This window comes from Haemaphysalis longicornis, unplaced genomic scaffold (genome assembly GCF_048455015.1).
Source record: "Haemaphysalis longicornis isolate Haplotype H1 unplaced genomic scaffold, Haemaphysalis longicornis Haplotype H1 scaffold_63, whole genome shotgun sequence".
NCBI classification, from domain to species: domain Eukaryota; kingdom Metazoa; phylum Arthropoda; class Arachnida; order Ixodida; family Ixodidae; genus Haemaphysalis; species Haemaphysalis longicornis.
This window is the reverse complement of record NW_027526411.1, coordinates 1,031,488-1,054,349: the sequence shown is the minus strand read 5'-3', so window position 1 is coordinate 1,054,349 and position 22,862 is coordinate 1,031,488. Positions and strand designations below refer to the sequence as shown.

The 22,862-nt window shown below is 48.4% G+C and overlaps 1 protein-coding gene and 1 long non-coding RNA gene across 2 annotated transcripts in view; one reads left to right on the top strand and one right to left on the bottom strand.

The window, feature by feature from the left end:
- The window catches only part of LOC144144149 (uncharacterized), an 86,983-nt gene that overhangs the window by 47,929 nt on the left and 16,192 nt on the right, over positions 1-22,862 (top strand). The window lies entirely within an intron of this gene.
- LOC144144154 (uncharacterized) lies at positions 4,300-5,072 on the bottom strand. The gene has a single exon (XM_077675532.1). It carries the CDS (start codon positions 5,070-5,072, stop codon positions 4,509-4,511), a length of 564 nt encoding a protein of 187 aa, XP_077531658.1. The 3' UTR covers positions 4,300-4,508.

Genomic DNA, 22,862 nt, shown 5'->3' with positions numbered 1-22,862 from the left:
GCAGTACTCCTGGACTTCCTTCTCCATGCCTCGCCAGAAAAAAAAACTACTCGATTCTAGTGTTGGTTCATCGACAACCAAGGAGACTGTCCCAGTATGATTCGTGAGTCAGACTGAGTACTTCGCGCCGGTGCGCCACGAGCAAAACTAACTGCTTAATCAGCTTCCCGAGCACCTTGTCTCGATGGCAGAGCAAACTGCCAATAACCAGCATCCTTTCTTGCCTTGAGCTGCGTCATGCCACACTTTTTTGAGGGTTGCCTTTTGCTCTGCGCTAAGCGCTTTGGCGTTACTCGCAGCGAATCAAGCTGAATGCTGCCGCCAGTTCACCGGCGGAGTACGATCATGTAGCCGCACCTTTGTCCGGATGATCTTTGCCACTCGAGCTATCAGCCTGGGTTCCTCTGACCGCAGCTACGATGTCCCCGTCAGCAAGGCTTGCAGCAGTCTGAACATTGCTGTTGGCATTCACAAGGTCGTCGGCAGACACTCTGGCTCGAAGTTGTCCATGCAATCATCGTCGTTGTTGCTGTCTTCTCAAGCTTCGGAAAGTTTGGCCAACGTGAAGCCTGCCTTTCGGAAGCAGTTGGCCACAGTCTCCTTCTTCACGTCGTTCCATTTCCCATCATCATGTGTATGGCCCCCAGCAGGTAGGTCAACTTTAAGCTCGGCGTCCATGCAGGTTCATATAAAACCTATTGAGGAGTCGCCTCTTGTACCCAACCTTGAATGACTTAATAATGCCCTGGTCGAGCGGCTGTGGCTAGCCTGTTGTGTTTGGAGGCATGAACTTGAGCTCAATGTTTTTGAACTTGCAGGGAGTATGGTGCGCCGAGCAGTTATCGATGAGAGGGCAAGCGTGACGCCCCGTCTTGCCCAGTTTGGTGTCCCATGCTTGCAGCCATTCCGTAAGCAACTGACGTGTCGTCCATGCCACGATATTAGAGGAATAGCGGACGGGGAGCTGCTTACAGATTTTGAAACAGTGGGGTGACCTTCCTTTGCCGATCACAAAGGGCTGGAGCTTTTGAGAGCCATCCATATTATTGGCGAGCAGGTAATTCATGTGCACTTTGCCCATCTTGCATCCGTGACATGTGCTGCCCCGGACGTTGAGTTTCTTGCTAGGCAGCATTGCCAAAACAGCCCCGTCTTGTCAGCATTGAAAATTTCCGCAGGAGAAAACTTTGCGGAGATTTCCGGCCATTCTTTTGAAATCCACTGCTGGATATCTTGGCTGCTGACGGCTTTGCTTTCGCCAGAAATGGTTTTGTCAACAATGTTATGGAGGTTTCTAAGCCTTCGCAGCCATCCAGTGTCCAGCAGTCCGCTGCGCCTTCGCACACCACGCACAACACGTATGCAAAACAAAAACACTGTGCAAGCAACACAAGAACTTCGATGTTAACGATTCGAATACTCTCTGAACGGACTCCAACAAAGCAAGCGCTCGCGATGGTCACCTCCGAGGGAAACAGCGATGTACGAAAGGTGCAGGCTGACTTGCAAAACAGCAGCAGCAACAACAGCAAAGTGCAGAGGGAGGAGGCCGCCAGCGCCTTTATTCCTGCTTTTCCCTTTTCTGAGGCGACAGCGGTGGAAGACAGGCCCAGAGAGAGAGAGAGCAAACAAAATAATTTTTGTTGCAAATGTCCAGACTGCAGCCACATTCTGCCTGAGAGGAAGGTGGGTGACCATCAGGTGATAAATATACGAAAGCCTTACACTAAAATCAAAGGCTGAGCACATTAAATTGTGGCATTAAAACAGAAGGTCCCTCTGTGGCATTCTTCACTTGGAATGGCACTTGATCACAAACTTTGAGAAGCTTGAAGATCTTCCATGCATTACTCTTGCTCTGGCCAGCAAAAACAATGCAAAAATGTAGGTGGCTAGGTAGAACGTTCACATCCTGCAATTGTGCAGATGTTCTTATTGAGGAAATGCACTTCTACACTTTGTACGTACCACTGCTTATTTCACCCTTATCAGGCAGCTGAATGCTGGCAGGTTCTCTTATCTGTATAAGCACAATAAAATGCGCAGAGCAAACAGTTTTCAGGCTTACCTCAGTATTACCATTTTGAGAATTAAAACGTTGACTGTAGGTAATCTGAGCACAACTAGCCAGTTGGGCACGTGTTTTCATATCCCGTCCTTCAAAATGTTAATTTTCACCGGTTTCACTGCTAACATCACCTTTTGGCTGGTCATGCGAACGTGCAGGTTATTGATGTTTGCAGTCGGCTAAATTGAGACCTGTGGACTTAATGGGAGACATCAACATCAGAAACAGGCAGGAAAGAAGGTGTCACTTCTAAGCGCACCTTTCTCATGAGCACTCATTGTGTCAGTGCGAGTACATCTTCGTTTCCGACTTCATAAAGAGTATTCCCACCTGAATGTGTTGAATACAGTACAATATAGGCATGCAACTACCCGGAAAGGAAATTGTGGGCCCTGTTGAATCGAAAGTACCCTGAGCTTCTGGGTAAACAGGCTTTGAGCATTCGTTGTGCGAGTTCAAGTACATCTTTGTTTCCGACTTCATAGATAGTGTTCCCACCTGAATGACTTGAATGCAGCACAACATAGGCACGCAACCAACCATTTGGGAAACCGAAATGAAACCCTGTTGAATTTAAACTAGCTGTAGCTCTTCAAAAAGACTGGTTAATCCGCCACCGTGCGAGTTCTAGTACGTCTTCATTTCAGACTTCATGAAAGGATTCCATGCCTGAACCGGGTAAGTTGGGGAATCGCATCGAAATGGCACCTCTCCTCAGCCTCATGTATCCCGTTCAATCTCAACTTCGCCGTTCATAACATACTTTATGGTTTGCATAGCATATATTGCCGCGTATTTGTCAACTTCGAAAATAAGTCGACCCCATAGTTTTCATGTCCACCATAAAAAAAAAATTACAACTGATATTGAAAGACCCCAAAAAACTGACTGATTCCCGCTGTGGATGCTGCAGGTGTAGGCCTGGCCGTCACTGCCGTTTCCGAGCCAATGAAGCAAAACAAGGATGTCAAAAAGCGATTGGTGATAACCAAAAGGCGACTTCAGTTTCGGGGCGGTAGCTCGAAGCCTAACCCTGTTTGTCGGTGTGGGCGGCGGCGGCGTTGTTCTCTCTCTCGTCGTCGAAGGTGGCTGGCTCGAGTGGGGCCGAAATCGAGCACTTCACGAAGGCGTCACGCACCATGTCAACACGTAGGCCGTACCAGGCGTCGTTAACCCACTGGGCTACTGTGGTCGGGGACGAGCGCTTCACATGGCCAGTGGGTTTTGTGGGTTTGACCTCCTGCTTCATCCACTCGTTGTGCAGTGCTCCGACGCGGTCCTTGAAGGGCTTGTTGTGCAAGACGTCGGTCGGCTGCGGCGTCGACGTCATCCCGCCCGGGATTTCGACAAGGTCGCATTTGGCGTTGGCAACAACATAACCATACATAACCATGGTTTTGGCGCTCTTTGCCCCAGTTGGCCTTGCGCCACTTGCGCCATTAACATCCAACCATCATCATCATCACCATCAGAGAAGCGGAGCTGCATTTGAAATTCAACCTGGTAGCGTGCACCACTAAAATAGCCTTTAACGAAAATTTGGTGTACATACGGGCAGGTACCGATTTCTATGACTGGATTTACCGGCAGCCTCGCTATTCATGCCACGCTGTATGCGTACATATGTGCTACTGTAATAAAAAATGTTTATCAAAAGTAACGTGGGAAGTAATCGATTTCTCTTGAGCAATTTCTTCATTACTTTTTTGAGGCCCTAATTTTAATCAGTAACTTCTTGCAGTGAAGTAACTGGCTACCTACCTGCCGCGGTGGCTCAGTGGCTCAGGTGTTGTTCTGCTGAAACCAAGGATGCGGGTTTGATACCGGCCACTGTGGCCGCTCTTCAGATGGAGGCGAAAAACGAAAACGCCGGTGTCGAGATGTTGGCGTACGTTAAAGATTTCCAGGTGGTCATTGGTTGCTTGTATTCAGAAACATGTAGAAGTTGCTGCCGGAAGACGGGGCTCGAAGTAGGAGTAGACCATTTACTTGATGGAGGGATGAAATCAGAAAATTCGGAGGCACAGATTGGACTAAGGAATCGCAAGACAGGAACGGTTGTAAGAACATGGGAGAGGAGTTCGTCCTGCAGTGGACATAAACGGGATGATGATGGCCATTCTACTCAGGCTACAATCCTACAACTAATGGGCTCTCACCCAGGCTCTCGGCTTGCAAATAATGGACTCAAGTTGCAAAGGCCAGCGCAAACGAAGATCATAGCAGAGATAGACTTCTTTGACTTGATTGGCAAGGCCTGCTTAAATATCCTATATGTCTTGATGCGGTTTATCGCTTTTTCCACATGGATCCTAACGGAAGGAATTCTTCTTGTCTGCGTAACTTCTTTCGCGGTGAATTGAGACTTCCCCGTAAGAGAACGAGCAGTTAGCAAAACAAAAGCTTAGCCCACCACACCAAAGCACAACATGCTCGCACTTCACTTACCTCTTGTGAATGCAGGTATGTTCAGCTTAGCGCCTTGAACGTTCAGGTTTTGGCCCAGCGTGAAGCCCCGATCAGCCATAACCTCATCCCCTGGGCGAAGGTAGTCTTCGACCCCACAGTCGCTGGTGATAAACTTGTCCAATGCACGCCCACCATACGCCGGTGAGACATACATTATGTACTCGTTCGGTGCAATAGCCATCAAAAACTTGACAGTATTCCGGGCTTTATAACAGCTGTAGGTCTGTGCTCTCGGCCGAAGCTTCTTGGGTTGTTGCAGTACAATTTCTGAACAGTCTATAATGCAAGTCGTGCCTTCAAATCCATTGTTGACAAATGAGTCAGGTGTGCTATTTCTAATGACTGCTCTTGGCAGCCAGATTACTTTCTTCTTCATAATGCTCGTGAGCACTGATGACATGTGCTTGAAAATGTTATGTGCACACGTTACAGACACCTGAAACATCCTGGCCAAATGTCCGTACAAGAGACCAAGACGCAATCTCAGTGGCGTAGCCAGAAATTTAGTTCGGGGGGGGGGGGGGGGGTTGTGCATATACAACAAACAATGTGGCCTCCGCACTAATGCAATATATATATATATATATATATATATATATATATATATATATATATATATATATATATTGTAAGACTAGTGGTAGCCTCGTTTTTGGAAGTTCAGAGCGCTGAATGCAATGTCCCAGTGGAAGGCAATCATCACTAGCGCCCGGTTGCGGCCACGGCTTCTTCATCTCTGTATATACTCATCATCACCGATTCTTATACCTTCTCGAACTATCATCATCGGTAACCTGGCTCGGTCGCCATCTTGCCACCTTGCAGCTCGGTCTGCGAATAAAGCGGTTTGCGCTTACTGGTCTGCCTTCGCCTACCATCGGCCTTACAAGGCCGATATCGGCCTTATATATATATATATATATATATATATATATATATATATATATATATATATAAAGTTGTGTATACATATGCGTGTGTGTGTATAACCACCTGTCAGTTTGCGGGGATTAATTGGTCGCAGTTAGTAATTGGAGATCCATGTCTGGAGAGGCCCTTGCCCTGCAACGGGCGTAGACAGGCTGATCCTAAAAATCGCAAGGAATCACAACAGTGCACACAGCCATACATACACGAGCAGTCGTCCTGTCATAGGACGTTTTTGCACTTTCTTGAAAGAAAAAAGAGTGTGTTCACGGGGAGGCGCACGCAATCTCCGCCCCAAAGCATTGCAATATACATCCCTGTCGTCCGAGCGCGTAGAGGCACTCTACCTAATGGCCTCGTCGCTCGCGTGCCGCCCAACGTGTGCCACTTGAAACAGATCAAGCAAGGAAAGCAACAAAAGATGACGACAAACCCAACTGACCAGAATCGGTCATCGCCACGCTCATGTTAGGCTGCAAGAGACAGCATTTTGACAAAACCAGTGAACCTACTCAGCACATGCAGGCACGCCCCTAGCCATAACCAAGTAAAAAACACCAAAATAACCCAAAAAGTATACATAGTAAGCAGGTGCCCGAAGAGGCAAACCAGATATGCCTACAAGTGAAGCCGACAAAGTCAAGGCGAGGGGATTAATTTTAGTTTATTTTGAATACTGCTGATTTCAACCAAGAGAACAAGAATACAAGCACAATGCAAGAGTGGAATACCAGATATACAGAAAGGCAGATATGTAGTTCAAATAAACGCAGGGAGGGTCGGTTACAGTTATAAACAAAAGTACATAATTATTGACAGTATACACTTATTCACACATTTGTGTGCTGCAACGCCTGATCCGGGGTGCTCAAATTGCTTTCTATGTCGCGTGCCTAAAGAGCATGATAAAAAAAAGGGTCTGCAAACCTACATTTATATAAGGAAACACCTACACATAATTATGGAAACACATAAGGAAACACCTACATTCAAATAAGGAAATTTGTTATGTACATTTGTTTCATGAAGACGTCGTGGTGTCCAACATAGAATGCTAGCACGATAATTTAGGTTTCTATTAGCCTGCTCCTGCAAATAGACTAGTTTGGAGAGCCGCCTGTGGGCTCGCAGTAAAGCGATCACCTTCTGTCATATATTGATCTGCAGGCGCCTGCGTTTCGACTAAGTACATTAAGCACGTCCTCTGGAGAGAGTGCGATATCACGGTGCACATTCAGAAGGGCGAGTCCGAGCAAGCGGTCGTCAGTTGTGGACGCTCTGAGATAAGTTTTAAGTCGTCGAAGAGTGGAGAAAGAATGTTCTGCCTCTGCTGTTGTTACCGGGAGAGTTGCAAGTATCTGCAGCAGCCGATGCACATTCGGAAACATAGCCACTGGACAAAGAGCAACTGCCTGCAGTGCTGATGTGGCCTCTTCATGCCTCTCATTCTTGCATTTCGCAGCCCACACAAGTAGTTCTCCTTCAAGCTCCCCGACTGACACGATGCTCGAGTACAAAGCCAAAAATTCTTCAGCCTTAGGTGCAGACTCGGCCTGACAGATGTTCTGAGGGAGCAGCGATGATAGCGACCGTAAAGTACGCCGGTGATTTACAAAGCGCACATCCAACTGCGTTCCAAGATGATCCATGAACAGCAGGAAGACTGCAATTCTAAAATACTCTTCGACGCTTGTGGCATGGACGTAAGAGCGGTTAACGCGGTCGAGCGGTGACACGCGGCATTTGCATTTCCACTGCCACTCCTTCGGCCAATACGGCGGCTTCAAATATTCCGGTAAAGCCAGAGTTCCGCATCTCGCTCACCGCAGCCTGGACATGGTCGATTAAGTCCACAGCGACAACTAGGTTAGAAGAGGCCGTTTGAAGCTGTCTTGAAAGTGTGAGGGTGAGCGACAGTGCTTTTGCTGTGATATTGACGCTTACGATGAACGTGGGGGTCAGCACGCAAGCAAGCAACTGATGCGCTTTCGGTGAAGCTTCGACGGCAGCTTCTGCTATGTCCTCAAGTGCCAAAACGACTACGCCAAAAAGCTCCACGAATGTCTCGATAGCCTCGTGGCACTCCACCCAACGTGTCTCACACAAGCAATGAAGCCGTTGTTTAGTCAGGTCACTGTTCACTGATCTTCTCTCTCAGCAGCTTTGACCGGACCCCGGACTTCCTAAAGAATGAGCACACCTCCTGAATTGCACCGAATGCATTGCGAATTTCTGGAACACTATATGAACTACACAGTGCAAGATTCAGGGAATGGCTGGCACAGTGCACATGCAGAGCCGCAGGGACGTCCCTCTGGATGATTGCCTGAACACCACTTTCCGGCCATTTCCGGCCATTCTTTTAAAATCCACTGCTGGATATCTTCGCTGCTGACGGCTTTGCTTTCGCCAGAAATGGTTTTGTCAACAATGTTATGGAGGTTTCTAAGCCTTTGCAGCCATCCAGTGTTGTCGTCAAAGTTTTCTTGGCCGAGTTCAGCGGCAAACCATTTGGCCTAACCCATCCACCGGAATGTTTCTGGCTGAGACCTCTAAAAGTCATGCATAGAGAGCCTTTTCAAATTTCTCGTGGGCACGGGCGCGCACACGACAAACTTGTGACATTCATTGCGCCACCCCTTTTGCCTTTGTGTTAGCGTTGTTTTTTAGCAAGGTACTCAGAGTGCTCTGAGGAATCCCAAAGTTGTCTGCCACCGTTGACTTTTTTCCTCCCGTCTCGACGCTCTGAATGGCTTTCAGCTTTGTCGCAAAGTCCAGGTTCTTGCTTCTTGACGCTGTCGGTTGTTGCAGTGGCCATTGCTTCCGCATCAGTTCACCAACATCCAGTCGCACGTATCGCGAGATGTGTAAACTACGCTTGCAGAACTCGGAAATTCCAGCAGTCCGCTGCGCCTTCGCACACCACGCACAACACGCACGCAAAACAAAAACAATGTGCTCGTAACACAAGAACTTCAATGTTAACGATTCCAAGGCTCTCTGAACGGACTCCAACAAAGCAAGCGCTCGCGATGTTCACCTCCGAAAGAAAAAGCGATGTACGAAAGGTGCAGGCTGACTTGCAAAACAGCAGCAACAACAACAGCAAAGTGCAGAGGAAGGAGGAGGCCGTCAGCGCCTTTATTCCTGCTCTTCCCTTTTCTGAGGCGACAGCGAGGGAATACAGGCCCAGAGAGAGACAGAGAGTCAGAGCAATCAGAAGAATTTTTGTTGCAAATGTCCAGACTGCAGCCACATTTTGTCTGAGAGGAAGGTGGGTGACCATGAGATGATAAATATATGCAAGCCTTACACTCAAATCAAATGCTGAGCACATTAAATTGTGGCATTAAAACAGGAGGTCCCTCTGTGGCATTCTTCACTTATGATGGCACTTGATCACAAACTTTGAGAAGCTTGAAGATCTTCCATGCATTGCTCTTGCTCTGGCCAGCAAAAACAATGCAAAAATGTAGGTGGCTAGCTAGAACGTTCACATCCTGCAATGGTGCAGATGTTCTTGTTGAGGAAATGCACTTCTTCACTGTCTGTACCACTGCTTATTTCACCCTTATTAGGCAGCTGAATGTTGGCAGGCTCTCTTATCGGTGTAAGCATAATAAAATGCGCAGAGGCAAACAATTTTCAGGCTTACCTCAGTATTGCTATTTTGGGAATTGAAACATTGACTGTAGGTAATGTGAGCACAACTAGCCTGTTGGCCACGTGTTTTCATATCCCATTCTTCAGAGTAGTAATTTTCACCTGTTTCACTGCTAAAACATCACCTTTTGGCTGGTCATGCGAACGTGCAGGTTAGGGATGTTAGCAGGTGGCAAAATTGAGACCCCTGGACTTTACGTCAGACATCAGAAACAGGCAGGAAATGAGGTGTCACTTTTAAGCGCACCTTTCTCATGAGCACTCATTGTGTGAGTTGCAGTACATCTTCGTTTCCGACTTCATAAAGAGTATTCCCACCTGAACGTCTTGAATGCAGTACAATATAGGCATGCAACTGCCCGGAAAGGAAGTAAATGTGGGCCCTGTTGAATCGAAAGTAGCCTCACCTTCTGGGTAAACAGGCATTGAGCAATCGTTGCGTGAGTTCGAGTACATCTTTGTTTCCGACTTCATAGAGGGTATTCCCTCCTGAATGTCTTGAATACAGCACAACATAGGCATGCAACCAACCATTTGGGTAACGGAAATGAAACCCTGTTGAATTTAAACTAGCTGTAGCTCTTGAAAAAGACTGGTTAATCCGCCACCGTGCGAGTTCTAGTAGGTCTTCATTTCAGACTTCATGAAAGGATTCCTTGCCTGAACTGGGTAAGTTGGGGAATCGCATCGGAATGGCACCACTCCTCAGGCTCATGTATCCCATTCAATCTCAACTTCGCCGGTGATAACGTACTTTGTTTTGCTTAGGGTATATTGCGGCGCGTTGGTCGACTTCGAAAATAACTAGACCCCATAGTTTTCATGTCCACGATCTAAAAAAAAAATTACAAGCGATTTGTGAAAGACCCCAAAAAACTAACTGATTCCCGCTGTGGATGCGGCGGGCGTAGGCCTGGCCGTCACTGCCGTTGCCGAGCCAATGAAGCAAAACAAGGATGTCAAAAAGCGATTGGTGAGAACCAAAAAGCGACTTCAGTTCCGGGGCGGTATCTCGAAGCCTAACCCTGTTTGTCGGGGTCGGCGGCGGCGTTGTCGTCTCTCTCGTCGTCAAAGGTGGCTGGCTCGAGTGGGGCCGAAATGGAGCACTTCACGAAGGCGTCACGCACCATGTCACCACGTAGGCCGTACCAGGCGTCGTTAACCCACTGGGCTACTGTGCTCAGGGACGGGCGCTTCACACGGCCAGTGGGTTTTGTCCACCTGCTTCATCCACTCGTTTTGCAGTGCTCCGAGCGGTCCATGGAGGGCTTGTTGTGGGAGACGTCAGTCGGCTGCAGCGTCGACGTCATCCCGCCCGGGATTTCGACAAGGTCGCATTCGGCGTTGGCAACAACCTTCCTGACTGGGTCCGTCATGTGGCCGCGGAAAAAGTTCAGCACAAGTATGCTCTGGGGCTTCAGCAGAGCTCTGTGACGCCTGCACCACACCATTCGAAACCATTCCAGCATGGTTTCTTCATTGAAGAAACCCTTCTCGTTGACTCGCACTATGACTTTAGGCGCGAATGTCTCCTTCGGGACGGTTTTCCGCTTGAAGACAATGAAGGGTGGAAACTTGTGGCCATCTGCCGTACAGCACAACATTACCTTGGAGCGGTTGTGCTCGTTCGCTCTTAGGAGGCGGACCTGAGTCTCCTTTTTCGGCGACGGTTGTCCTCGGCATATTGGACCAGACAGGCGCTTGGCCGGCGTTGCCGATCTGGCCGAGCAGGAACCCCCACCGCCTCCTCAGGTCCTTGACAAACCGCCGAAACTCGAGCTGTTTCTCATCGTACGTGTCTGGGAGCTCTTGCGCAACCATTGTGCGAAGGCGGAGGCTGAGCCCGTTCAGCTTCATGAAGTTTGTTATCCATTTTTTGGTTACCTTGAACTCGTCATGGTGAATGTTTGTCAATTCAATTCAATTCATCTTTGTTTTCCAGAAAAAGATTGTCTGGATGGTCACCAGGGCTAAAAGCTGAAAACGAACAGCTTGACTGGGCCCAGGAGACCGTTTCGAGGCCGCGGCACAACAGTTTGAGTCGCCGGAGCTCACGCCTGGTTCGGAACCCCTTTTGAGTTTCTCAAGCTCGATCTGCCGCTCGAGGACCAAGCGTCTCTCCTGTTCGATTTTGAGTTCAGTTTCCAATTTTTTCATTTGCATTTCCGCTTCGGATGCCACTGGCTCAGGTGGACCCACCCTTCCGCGCTTTCATCTTCGTTACCCATGATGGGCTCCCTCATTTGTCGGGATTCAAGTGGGCGAAACGCGTGATCATGCATTTTACGGGCTCTTATTGGGCGGCAGTGATCGCGACCCAGCGGAAGACAAAAAGGACTCACCCAGTGTCGGTCTGATGAGGCCGCCTGCCTTGTCCACCGTTTCCGCGCGACTGTCCGACTTCTCTCTCAGATTCGGCAGGTCTGCGATGCCTGTTGGCGCTCCGCCTTCGTCGAGGCAGTGTCGTTCACCTCCCCAGTCCGTCGGTCTGCGGTGCCTGCCGGCCTCCTTCGATACCGCAAAGACTCGCCGCCTCCGTCGGCCGCTCCTCAGCCACTCTACCAGCTGCTCCGCTAGTCGCCTGGAGTTTCCGCTTGCCTGCAGGCGCCCTTCACCTGGCTGCAACCCAGTCGTCGCTCCTCCGCCGGTGTCGTGACGACTTCGGTGCTGTCGATCACACCCGGCAAGTTCGGGTTAAACTTGCCTCCCGCGTCGGCACGTGCTCCTTGGATTGACAGAGCCCTCCGTCCGTTGCCGATGCGTCTACCCTCCGTTCTCGTTTCCTGGTCGTCTCGCCAAGCAGGATCCCGTCGACTGCGCCAGTAATGTCTCGTTCTCCTCCAATTCGCCTCCTTGCGAGGCGGGCGTTGGTGACCCTTGGAGTTCCTGCCAGCCCTGCGCTGCGTTTAGTGCTGCGCTGCGGCTGTGATGAAGGCGACGACCCGTTGAGACGAAATGAAAACTTGTATTTACACTTTTTACAATTGGTTACAAAGAGGATACTTAGAGGCCGTTGGTCGCTATGTGCCCGCGGCATCCCGTCAGAGATGAGCCACGACTCAACCCGGTCTGCCCGATTAGCGCATATTTGCGATCGAAGAAACCTCGCATTCGGGGGAGGAGAGAGAGAGAAAAGACTTTATTCAAAGCGTCCGGCATGGGGGGAGCAAATCCGGCCACGCAGGGCTCGGTGCTCCCCCGTCTTACACTACGTCTACAGTCCTATAGGCGTGTGTCGGGCCTAGATCCTGAGGCTACCGTGCCCCGGCCCCGCTCGGACTACTCGGGCTCCCTCTAGGGGTTCCCTTTCGCCTCTGCAGGGCCAGAGCTGCCTCGAGCTGCTGGACGGCCCATCTCTGGTCCTTCGGCTCCGCAGAGCCCACACACCGTCTCACACGCGGCGGGTACGCACCGTCCTCAACACTGTCACAGCCCCACATGATGTGGGCCAAGGTAGCCGTCGCCCGCGCACACATGCTGCACACCTAACTCTCGAAGAGTTCCGGGTACACGTGGCGCGCGAGCGCCGGGGTCAACACCGTCTCTGTTTGTAGTTGGCGCAGCCTCACCGCCTCCCACCTGGTTAAGTCCCGGTGTGGGGGCGGGAAGCCGCGTCGCTGTTCGCGGGGCCACTTGAGGATTCCGCCGTAGTCCGTCAGGGGATCCTCTTCTGCCGTTACTGTCGCCGCCTCTTCGGAAGCGAGGGCCGCCGCGTCCCGGCACGTCCCGCGTCCCGACAAAATCTAACTTGCGGTACTGAATCTCTGCCGAAACCAGACGCCCCTGGGTCATCGGTGAGCTGCGTTGACGTACTTCCCCAGAGAGAAAGAGGGAAACCATTTCGTGCTTCTGGGAAGGAGATGTTGTCAGTGATTTTCAGGTTGTTGATCTATTTTCTCCATTTTGAACATTTCGCATGTGCGGGAGTATGCAGCATGAGGGCTATGACAGTTGCTACACATGAATTGCTGAGCCTGGAAATTATCTGTGTTATGATCTTGTGATGAACATTTTGCAAAAGTTGTTTTTTTGCCACGACAGGAGGTGGTGCCATGCTAGAACCGTTGGCACTTGAAACAGCGCCGTGGGTTTGGCATGTACATCCAGACAGAACAATGAATGAAACCTGCTTTGATGGATTCCGGAATTGTGGAACGGTCAAATGTCATGATTATATGCTTTGTTGTGAATTTACTTATCATCTCGCCGCATGGTGATGCGCCTCACTGCCGTCTTGCCCTGACCTTTCAGGCCTTCGAGCAGATCGGCTTCCGTCTCATTCATCAGATCTGGCTCACAAATCACACTCTGAGAGCTATTGAGGCTATGGTGGGGCGTGACTCTGGTGTCTAAATCTGCCGTGCGAGTCTCGGTAAGGAAGCTTGTGGCTTGCTGGTGACTGTTAACCTCGACCAGGACTTCGGCGGTTCTCAGTTTCTTTGCGCCGAATGACTTGCCAAGGATGCCTTCAAGAAATTTAGTCAGAAGCAACACTGACTGGGTTTGACTTGTCAAGAGATTCAATAATCAAGAAGCGGGGATAGTTATCTGGCTTCCGCATACCTGCCAGGTTTCCGGAATTTTCCGGGAGACTCCCGAATTTTTATGGTTTTGTACGATTGTACGACCGAAACAAACATCTCCCGAAAACGCACCCGTCTTCGGCTTAATGCTTTTCCCAGTATGGCCACAATGTGCCGGAGGTATACCTGACAATCCAACCCGACACCATTTGGCATCGTTATCAGTGAAGTGCTTAGAAAGCGTAGTCAGCCATGCGCAGACGGTGAACCTGTTCGTCCCATTGTTAGTTTACCGTTTATAGAAACGCAGCGCCGCCGCAAATTTCATTTACGCATGAGCACGGCCGTTCTGAAGGTTTAGCAAGTCTCCAGTGGTGTAGCTTGTTGTTAGTTTAGACGAAACAACAAAACAGTTCAGTTCCTGCTGTTTTGTATTGCGCTTGCAGTACTATTTCCAGGACTTTCTGAAAAGGGCAGCGTTAGCAACGTCGAACATTTAAGTGGTGTACCTTGTAGGTAGTTTGGGCAAAGAAACAGTTCATTTCCTGCTATCTTGTAAGTAAATAAAAAAATGTGTGTAAAGTTACCCATTCTGTTGTTGCTACTACCCCCCTCCCTTCCCCCCTGCCTTCCCCCGCCCCCGGTAAGATCTCCCTAATGCCATCCCGGCAAATCTGGCAGGTATGCAAGTTCGGGAAAGGAATGGTTGGAAGGGGCGGAAATGAGCCCTCGGTGCGGCCCCTTTTCGAGGGCCATTCATGCTTGGGCGAGGGGGGTTCGATTTACCATAGAAAGCAGGGGACGGGGGTACTTTCTTTTGTAACCATACCCTGATAGTCAGAAAGGTCCCGGATCTCCCTGCCTGGTAAACAGACATCGGCCGGAGCTTGACCACGGCTCCGACCGCCACCGTTCGTGGTTTCTTACTCCCCACCTATAAACACATCGTCACGGTAGGTTACAGCTTATGTTTGGGGGCTCAGGGTCCAGGGTGTCACCAATACCATAACCAAGAGCACTCAAGGCGCCCTTGCGGAGTGGGAAAAAGGCGTCATTAGTTTGTCAATGGACACCTCACAAGACTGAGGTAGCTCCAAGCAGGCATTTCTGAACAACATGCGAATAGGTTTTACTAACACCAGCCTGTTTTCTTCTTGTTCTTTCGGAGCTATTTACAGCTTTTCAACAAAAGGCACATGACTCCAGAGCTCAAAAAACCTATTTCGGGGCATTGTCTGCACAACCAGCTCGACTCGGAACGTTTGGGGCTACTAAAGTCTCCCCCCTGGAAGCTTCAAGATCTTTGTGACAATGTGGATTCCCACAACAATCCTCAGTTCTTCTGAATCTGTTTCAACAGACTTTCCTCAAACATGCATGAGTACAGCTTTTTCTGAAACGTGCATCCTTCCCAGAACTTTTTAGGAAAGTATTAGAAGAAGTACTTCAGAGGTGTGTCTAGGTTTTGTCATTTTTTAATGAGTACTTCCTGTTCTTCTATTTTCAAGGCAGGAAACCTGAATAGAAGGCAAAGACGGCGATGTGTTTATGCGCAGTGTAACATATCACTTTGAAATTGCTTTTTCACTCACTTATCGCTGGTTTAGAAAGACAAAAGTAGGTGGTTCTGCTGCTTAGTTTAAGTGCAGTGTTGCCTGCTCGTAGCTCGAAATTTGTGCTGTTGGGATTGTCCTCGACTTATGATTCTGCGTTGCATTCTTCGTCCGGATCGTTAACAAAACTAAATGTCCTGAGAATGCAATAGATCAGGGTCATTTTCATCCAGAATACCCTAGGTCTCACCATTTGTCAAGTACCTTGCTGAAAGCTACAAAGGAATATTCAAGACCCACGGTCCCCATTCGGGGCCGTCAAAGTTAGCCAGGACCTGACAACAAACTGCAGCAAGGTACTCACAGTAAAAGTAACTCAAACTGTGCGCACAGCTTCGAAATAGCTGAGTATTTTCCTGTTATGGTTTTAAGTGAACAATATGCAGTAAAATTAAAAGTATGCTGACAACAGCAACGTGTGCTGTGCTTGGGAGATTCCATCTTGGCACGCGCTTTGCTCCGCTCTCGCCGGCCTAGGAGTGCTGTTTCACGGGAATAGATTACTGAGGCAGACATAGCATTAATGGGCACCTATAAAAAATGTGCCAACATTTTAATTGATTGTTTCAATTCATCCTGCAACTGGCTATTATCAATGCCTTTAGTTGGTGGGATGACACCAGGTCATCCCACCAACCAAACATCTTAATACATCTTTATGTAATTATCAATCTCACTACTTATATCAACACGTTCTTCTGTGCACACTGAGTTAGTGCTTTAAGCTACTCTGGTGTGGCCTGAGGTGTGTAAAAACATAAGCCTAGAGCTGAACGTTATCTGCCACAGTGGCCCAGTATTGTTTTGAAATGCAAAATCAACAAGAAGTAGTGATACAGCGCATCACCGAGTCGCACCATCATGCAGTTTGGTTACTTCCTTACAATGAATAATGCTGTAATGTTGTTTTTGTCAATTGGACAGGCTGGCCTATGGCTTACTGCATAAGTGTTAAGCACTAAGTTGGTGGTTAAAGCTCTGGGTGGATTCAAATTTATGGAAACAAAGCCGGAGTGCTGGACTACAAATACAAATGAGCAGTTCTTATGCTGCAGTTTTCAGTTTCCGTGCACTTTTTACGTCTGTGTCATGCTCGCTAACACCACGCGCACACGAAGGACAAAGGCAAAAAAATCACGCCATATCCACGGAATGAATGATGATAAGTGGGGCGAAGCTCGAGAGGGGGAGATCATCGGTAACCGTAACTCTCCCGTGAAAGTTCGCCCATTGCATCATTAAGAAAGACGTAAGACTGTGTGCGTACATTGTACAAATCAACTTTTATTTTGTTCTTGTTCGTTTGTTGTTTCGTTTCTTCGTTTGTTCTTTTCATTTTGTCGTTGTCATGACTGGATTGCGAGGTCCCTTCATTACGACGGCTTTATGATCTGTGAAATGAAGCGAGAGAGGTTCTTGTACTGGCTGCAATGGGAAGTTTGCAAACACTAAGTCTATACACGTTCCTCGGATCGTGGTAGGGTTCATATGGATACATCTGGGTGCGTATTTGAAGAAATAACTTTTATTTAGGGCGAACTTGTGCCCGAACAAGACGAGAGGAAACGAGCAAAGGTCCTTGCATCTCGTTCGATCTCCGAGAACGACTGCCTGCGTTCGTCGCGTGATCTCTTGCGTGATTACCCCTCGCAGTGCACGAGCGCTCGCGCCTCCGTTGGCGAACACAGACAAGCTCGCGCTCCCGGGGCCGAGTTTGCACTGCCGGTTGCAGCCGGTTCTTGCGCGTGCAACGCGGCCCACTTTGCGACATCTCCGAAAGCATGCGGTGGTCACGTACCACGAGACACAACCAGGCAGCACAGGACTGTTCGGCCTAAAACAGGCCGGTGTACTTTGGCCGGTGATTTTCTGTCCGGCCGTTTTCCGGCAGCCATGTTCGGCCCATGTCCCAATGTGGGCCTTTTGGCCGTATACGGCCGTACTCCCATGGCTGTCCAACGGCCAGTGTCCGTCGGCCAGTCGACCGGCTTACGGTCATACGGCCAGATTCCAGCCGTAGGGCTCTGGCCATTCGAAAGCTACCCATGTACGGCCGAAGTACGGCCGCCGGAGGACAGCCGAGATGCGGTCGTCGGACTCCAGCCGGACTAAAGCTACCGGAAATACGGCCGTGCGACGGGCAGGGCATTGGAGTTCAGCCACAGTACGTTAACTGTACTGAGGCCGGTCACTGCATGTCGCGCAAGCAGATGACTCATTCGCGCAGTGCAGAAGCAGCACAAACCCAGCATTTTGGGTCCAATGCAGCCACATCAAAGTGAGCTCGCGCGCAACCACCAGCCGTCAAGCTTTCAGCGCAACCTTGCTTAATTACCATCCTCAGTTGACAGCAAAATTCATTTATTAAACAGTGCTCACAAATTGTCGTTCCTTTAATTGCTGTGCCTCTTTTACTGCCGAACACAGAAAATATTCAGTTCTTTGTAGAGTTTGCATAGATGTATTGTCCAGGTCCTGATATCCTCTGTGGGGCGGCTTACCTGTAATAAACGGGGAAAGGTGAGGGGTGGGGGGCGGCGGAGGGCGCATACTTTAGTGGGTTGAATTTCAGAGAGATAAATTGCTCCGCTTTTAGCCAATTTCTTTTAGGGCAATATTCCGGAACACTTTCATGCTATGACTACATAAACTATTTTTATAACAGTTGCTTAACCTAATTTTGATGTATATAAAACCGGCGTGAATGCCTTTACGAAGCGTTTTGGTTCTGAAAAAAACTCTCAGGAGCATTTAATATAACTCCTTCACAAAAAAAGTATGTCAAGTTTTTGCCCATTTTTCTTGCAAAGACATTTTCTACTCGATCAACTTTTCTGATGATCTTGCGCAGGGCTGATCCTAAGAAGGAGCGAACAGGTACTTTCATTTTCAATCTATTTTAATGTTGTTTTCATGAGTATACGTCCACACCACTTAATAGTCCAAAAGAACTTAATTTTCTTCTAATGTCATACTACGTTCAAAAAATTCTAGACGCGTTGCGAACGACGCCCTTATTCAGGTGGCTGCAGTTGTGTCCCTCTGTGTTCACGCAAGGAAAGGCGCAAAATTAGAGTTACATAATTTGTTTCAAACCAATAACATATCAATGGTAGTATGCATAAAGGAAACCTTGCATACTGCAACGAATAGGGTAATAAATATTTTATTGGTCAAGGTTGAATGCGTAGGGTTCTCAACCCGTCGGAGGCAAACTTGCGCCTCTGGAAGTTTATTTATTTATTTATTTATTTATTTATTTATTTGATGCCTGCTTGCCTTTGCATGCATTACAGAAGGGAGATACATAACACTAAGCATTAAATATGAGAAAAAATAAAATAATTCTACAAAGCGCTCTGAAAATCGTCAATATAAACAGTTAATGCAATCATACGTGGAAGATAATTACACTGCAGTATTGATGTAAAATAAAATGAATTGCGCAAGGCGTCACCAAAAGTTAATATTTTCTTTAAGCTAGCGATATGTAGAATGGCGCTTTGCGATATGTAGAATGGCGCTTGGACGTACTTCTCCCCTTCTACTCCAGTTTTCGAATGATAGATATTACGAAAAAGTTCAACCTGTGGTTTCGTCTGTGATCTTTCACGTCCTGCCATTTCAGTTTACTTTTACTTTCTCTCATGCTAAGTAGAGCGTGCCAATTACCTAATACGAATCGCACTGCCATTCTGTATGTTTTCGAGCGTATCAACCACCTCTTTGGTGTAGAGATCCACGAAAACACATGCGTACTCCAAGATTGAGCGCACATGAGTGAAATACGGTTGTTCTTTTCAGTTAGATGGAGGTTCACTGAAATTTCGTCTCAGAAAGCCAAACACATATGCAGCCGTAACTTTTATGGTGTGAGCCTGCCTATTTAACCTCCAACCACTCTCTAAATAAACTCCTAGGTATTTATATTCCTCGGCCGTTGTCACAGCAGCATAATTTACGGTATACGTATTCAATTGGAATGGAGGTTTTCTTGTAAAGGTGCCGTTAACACACTGTTTAACATCCAAAAACTTGTCTGAATCAGCACACCAGGATGTTATTAAATTCGAATAAAGCTGCAGGTATACGGAATCACGTTCATTCGCTATAGTCCAGTAAACTACACAGTACTTTTGAACAAAGCTATAGGGCCAATAGTAATAATGCAAGAAACGATTCATTCAGTTCATAGGATGAAATGTACTACGCAGAAGGTGATATGGAACACCATCATTTGCTTTTTTGCAGTCCAAGAATATACAGCCAACCATTTTAAGCTTATCTATTGCAAGAGCCAAATCGTGCGTGAACTCAACAATCTGCGTTGAGCAAGAAAATCCTGACAAAATTGGTGTTTGCTAGGATGCTGGCGATTATGTTTAACCAAATGAGTCATATCCCAAGAGTAGCTAAGCTCACCTTCAAACAACGGAACTAAATTAATAGCTAGGCTTCGTCAGTGACAAGGCTCTGTTGTTATCGCAAATTTAAAATAATTTTTTTTCTAAATAGGCAGTCGTAAAATCTCCTGAAGTAAATAGTGCAGGGCATGAAGTTGATCCTACCAATGCACGAGCGAGTCTCTTCTACGTACATCACCAACAACATAGTGCAACATTTGCTTGTCGCAGTTTAATTGGAAGCAGAATAACTTGCGCTTTTGCTCGCACTTGCCTTTCTTTGGTGGGGAGTCCTTGACATGGTGGCGGTTTAGCTCCTGCGTGGTGGCAGCTTTCTCGACGCCCTTGAAGGCCAGTTATTTTGGTGAACCATCTCCATCTCGGATCGGACATCTCTGCCGGGTCGATGTCTCCAATGCTCTCCATTTCTTGAGGGGGCGAATAGCCTCGAGTTGATGCGTCGACGAAGCCGGCGGCAGAGGCGTGGTAGCGGCGATGTTTGGCGAGGCTTAGCTCACCCGTCGGTGTGGCACAGTCTTCTTGTGGCAATAAACGACATTTCGATGACCTAAAAGGTTCCCTGCTAATGTCTAGTGAGTCCTTGCACCTTGCCCGTTCACCGGGAACACTCATTACGTTTTGACAAACGATGTTCGTTCATTTAAAACGTAGAAACACGGAGCGGATGAAAAACGCGTCCCCGTCGTTCGGCTCCCTAACGGCTTTTTCTCCCCCCAGGAAAAAACCGGTCGGTCTCCTTCCAAACACGTCTGTGCATGAATTCTCGGCGCCCAGGCGCGTGCCGCTGTTCGGCTGTATGCCGTTTGCCGAAAAAATGACGTATAACCAGATACCTTACGTAGGCCGGTCTCCTCTTGAACACCGGTTGCCAAATATTCTGTGGCCATTCGCTTGCCGTAATTCGGCCGAGGACAGCTAACCGAATGAAAAACGTATATTCTGGGGCCGTACGTCGGCCGGTATCCTTCATAACACTGGTTGCCCGAAGAAAACGAATATTCTACCGCCGGACGCGCGGTTCACCGGTGAAACAACGAATGCACGGCAGCCGCGCTCCGGCCGGTCTCCTTTCGAACTCCAACTGCCGCAAGAATACGCATATTCTGTGGCCAGTCGCTTGCCGTTCTTCGGCCGATTACCGCTTCCCGAAAAAAAAAAACGGATGCCCTAAGGCCGTACTTCGGCCGTTCTCTTGCTCAACATCGGCAGCCGTAAGAGAACTGAATATCTGGCAGCCGGTTAGCTGCCGATGTGCGTCCGGACACGGGCGGACGGCAAAATACCGAAGCGCTGGTTGCCGAATGTTGGCCGTTCAACGCATGATCAGTGGCTGCCAGAACCTGGATGCTGGCCGCACATGCCAGAAAGCGGCCATAGACGGGCCGGTCTTGGGGCACACTTTCTGTGCCGCCTCGGGGATGGACAGACCCATGGCTTTAGGAGCTTCGCCCCTAAAAAGGCGACGGGACTTAACGGGAACTTATACTAACAGTACACCAGCCGTGCATGACAATACACTGTAGAAGAGGAAGGGAAACGATCCGATTTACACTGCTCAAGATATGGGCAACCGAAGCCAACTTATCTACAAGGCATGGCACTGCAGGAACAAGATATCACCTGTAATCTAAAAACCGGAATTCTTCATGACTAAGCACAATCGAGTGCTGGCTCACACACATTTGCCCCAGCTTAGAGATATGTTAAGCCTCCCCTTCGCCTGTGTGCGCTGTTAGTGAGCATGAATCAGTACCAACTCGCCCAATTGTCTGTTTTGCTTTTACGCCTGTGGTTGAGGGGGCAAGGTATCCAAATCCAATGCGGGCTGGCCCGGCGGCCGCAAGTTAAAATTACTAGTGGGGTGGGAACCTTTTGTTCTTTTTCTCGCTTGGGCGACATTGTGCCCTCTTATAGGACAAAGGTAAGATTCAGAAGATAATTCAACAAAAGAACATGAACTTCAGGAGGGAAGCAGTGTACTAACAGTCAGTACGTCTGAGTTCTGCTACAATGATTTTCAGACTTCCGAAGGGTGGCAGTGCCGGCAAGGATAGAATTATGCCTGCCGTGTGCATTGTTTCGAGCGCCACTGCCTATACGTTTGTCAAAAAAATTAAGTGAGGAATTCTGTGACGGTTGCTTTGCGGCTTTACATTTTGAAATAAAGCAAAGGAGCAAAATGGAACGAGAAATTTACACACGTCTTATATTTAAGTAAAACTTTTTATTCACAAAAGCTTAGAGAAATGTTTCCATTTATGCAACAGCAATCCTAGAAAACAGCGCAGGAATTATAGGATGGCCTCCAGGTAAACTCTGGACGTTGCTTTAAAGCAGCATGTAAACTTGGCAATCGAAGTGTGCTTTCGTCAGTAAATCACGTAGCCTTTTCTGAGCCCATGGAATTTGGTGGATGCTGGCATGTCTAACCACTACTTGAACGAAGCTGAGCAACTGCCCGTAAGCAGACGGATACCTAATGTCCTTTACGTGACACACACAAACACTGCGCCAAGGCTTTTTCTAGCGATGTGTCCGGCTGCAGCTCGACGATTTCTCCAGGCTCTCTGCCACATACCAGCCGCTTCACGTAGCCCACCAATGAAGGGTTCATTATTTTTAAATTGTCGGGTTTACAGTTGCACAGAATACTCTACACAATGATTTTTTCACCCTCCAGTGTTCTTATCATGACGTCATTGCTATTCACAATTTATTTTCCGGCACAGTTGTTCGATGCCGAAGATGGCGGCAGTGAGTGGCCCCGTTTGGCCGCTCGGCAGAATGAGGGAGCTCCAGTTGAGCACCCGCACAGGTGGTGGTCTAACTTGGTTTCTTCCCGGGAAGGTGCCACGCCCACCATGATTGACTCCGCCCTGCGAAAAAGTAGAAAACCCAAAGAGAACACACGCACAAAAAAAAACAATAGAACGAAATACATGCAAGAAAGGCACAAACAAGACAGCAACGGCGGAGTGGTGGTTTGGGGTTGGCCGACATTGCGATTGGTGAGCGGCCTAGACTGGATGAGCCCTCTTTCTTCAAACCTGGCCTCTCAGGGCCGGAAGGTAATGTGGATATACCACTAAAAACAGGTCTAGAACAGAAAAAGGCATAATTAGGAAGCCCCAGCATATATCGGTGAACGACGTGAGCAATGATGATGTAATTATTG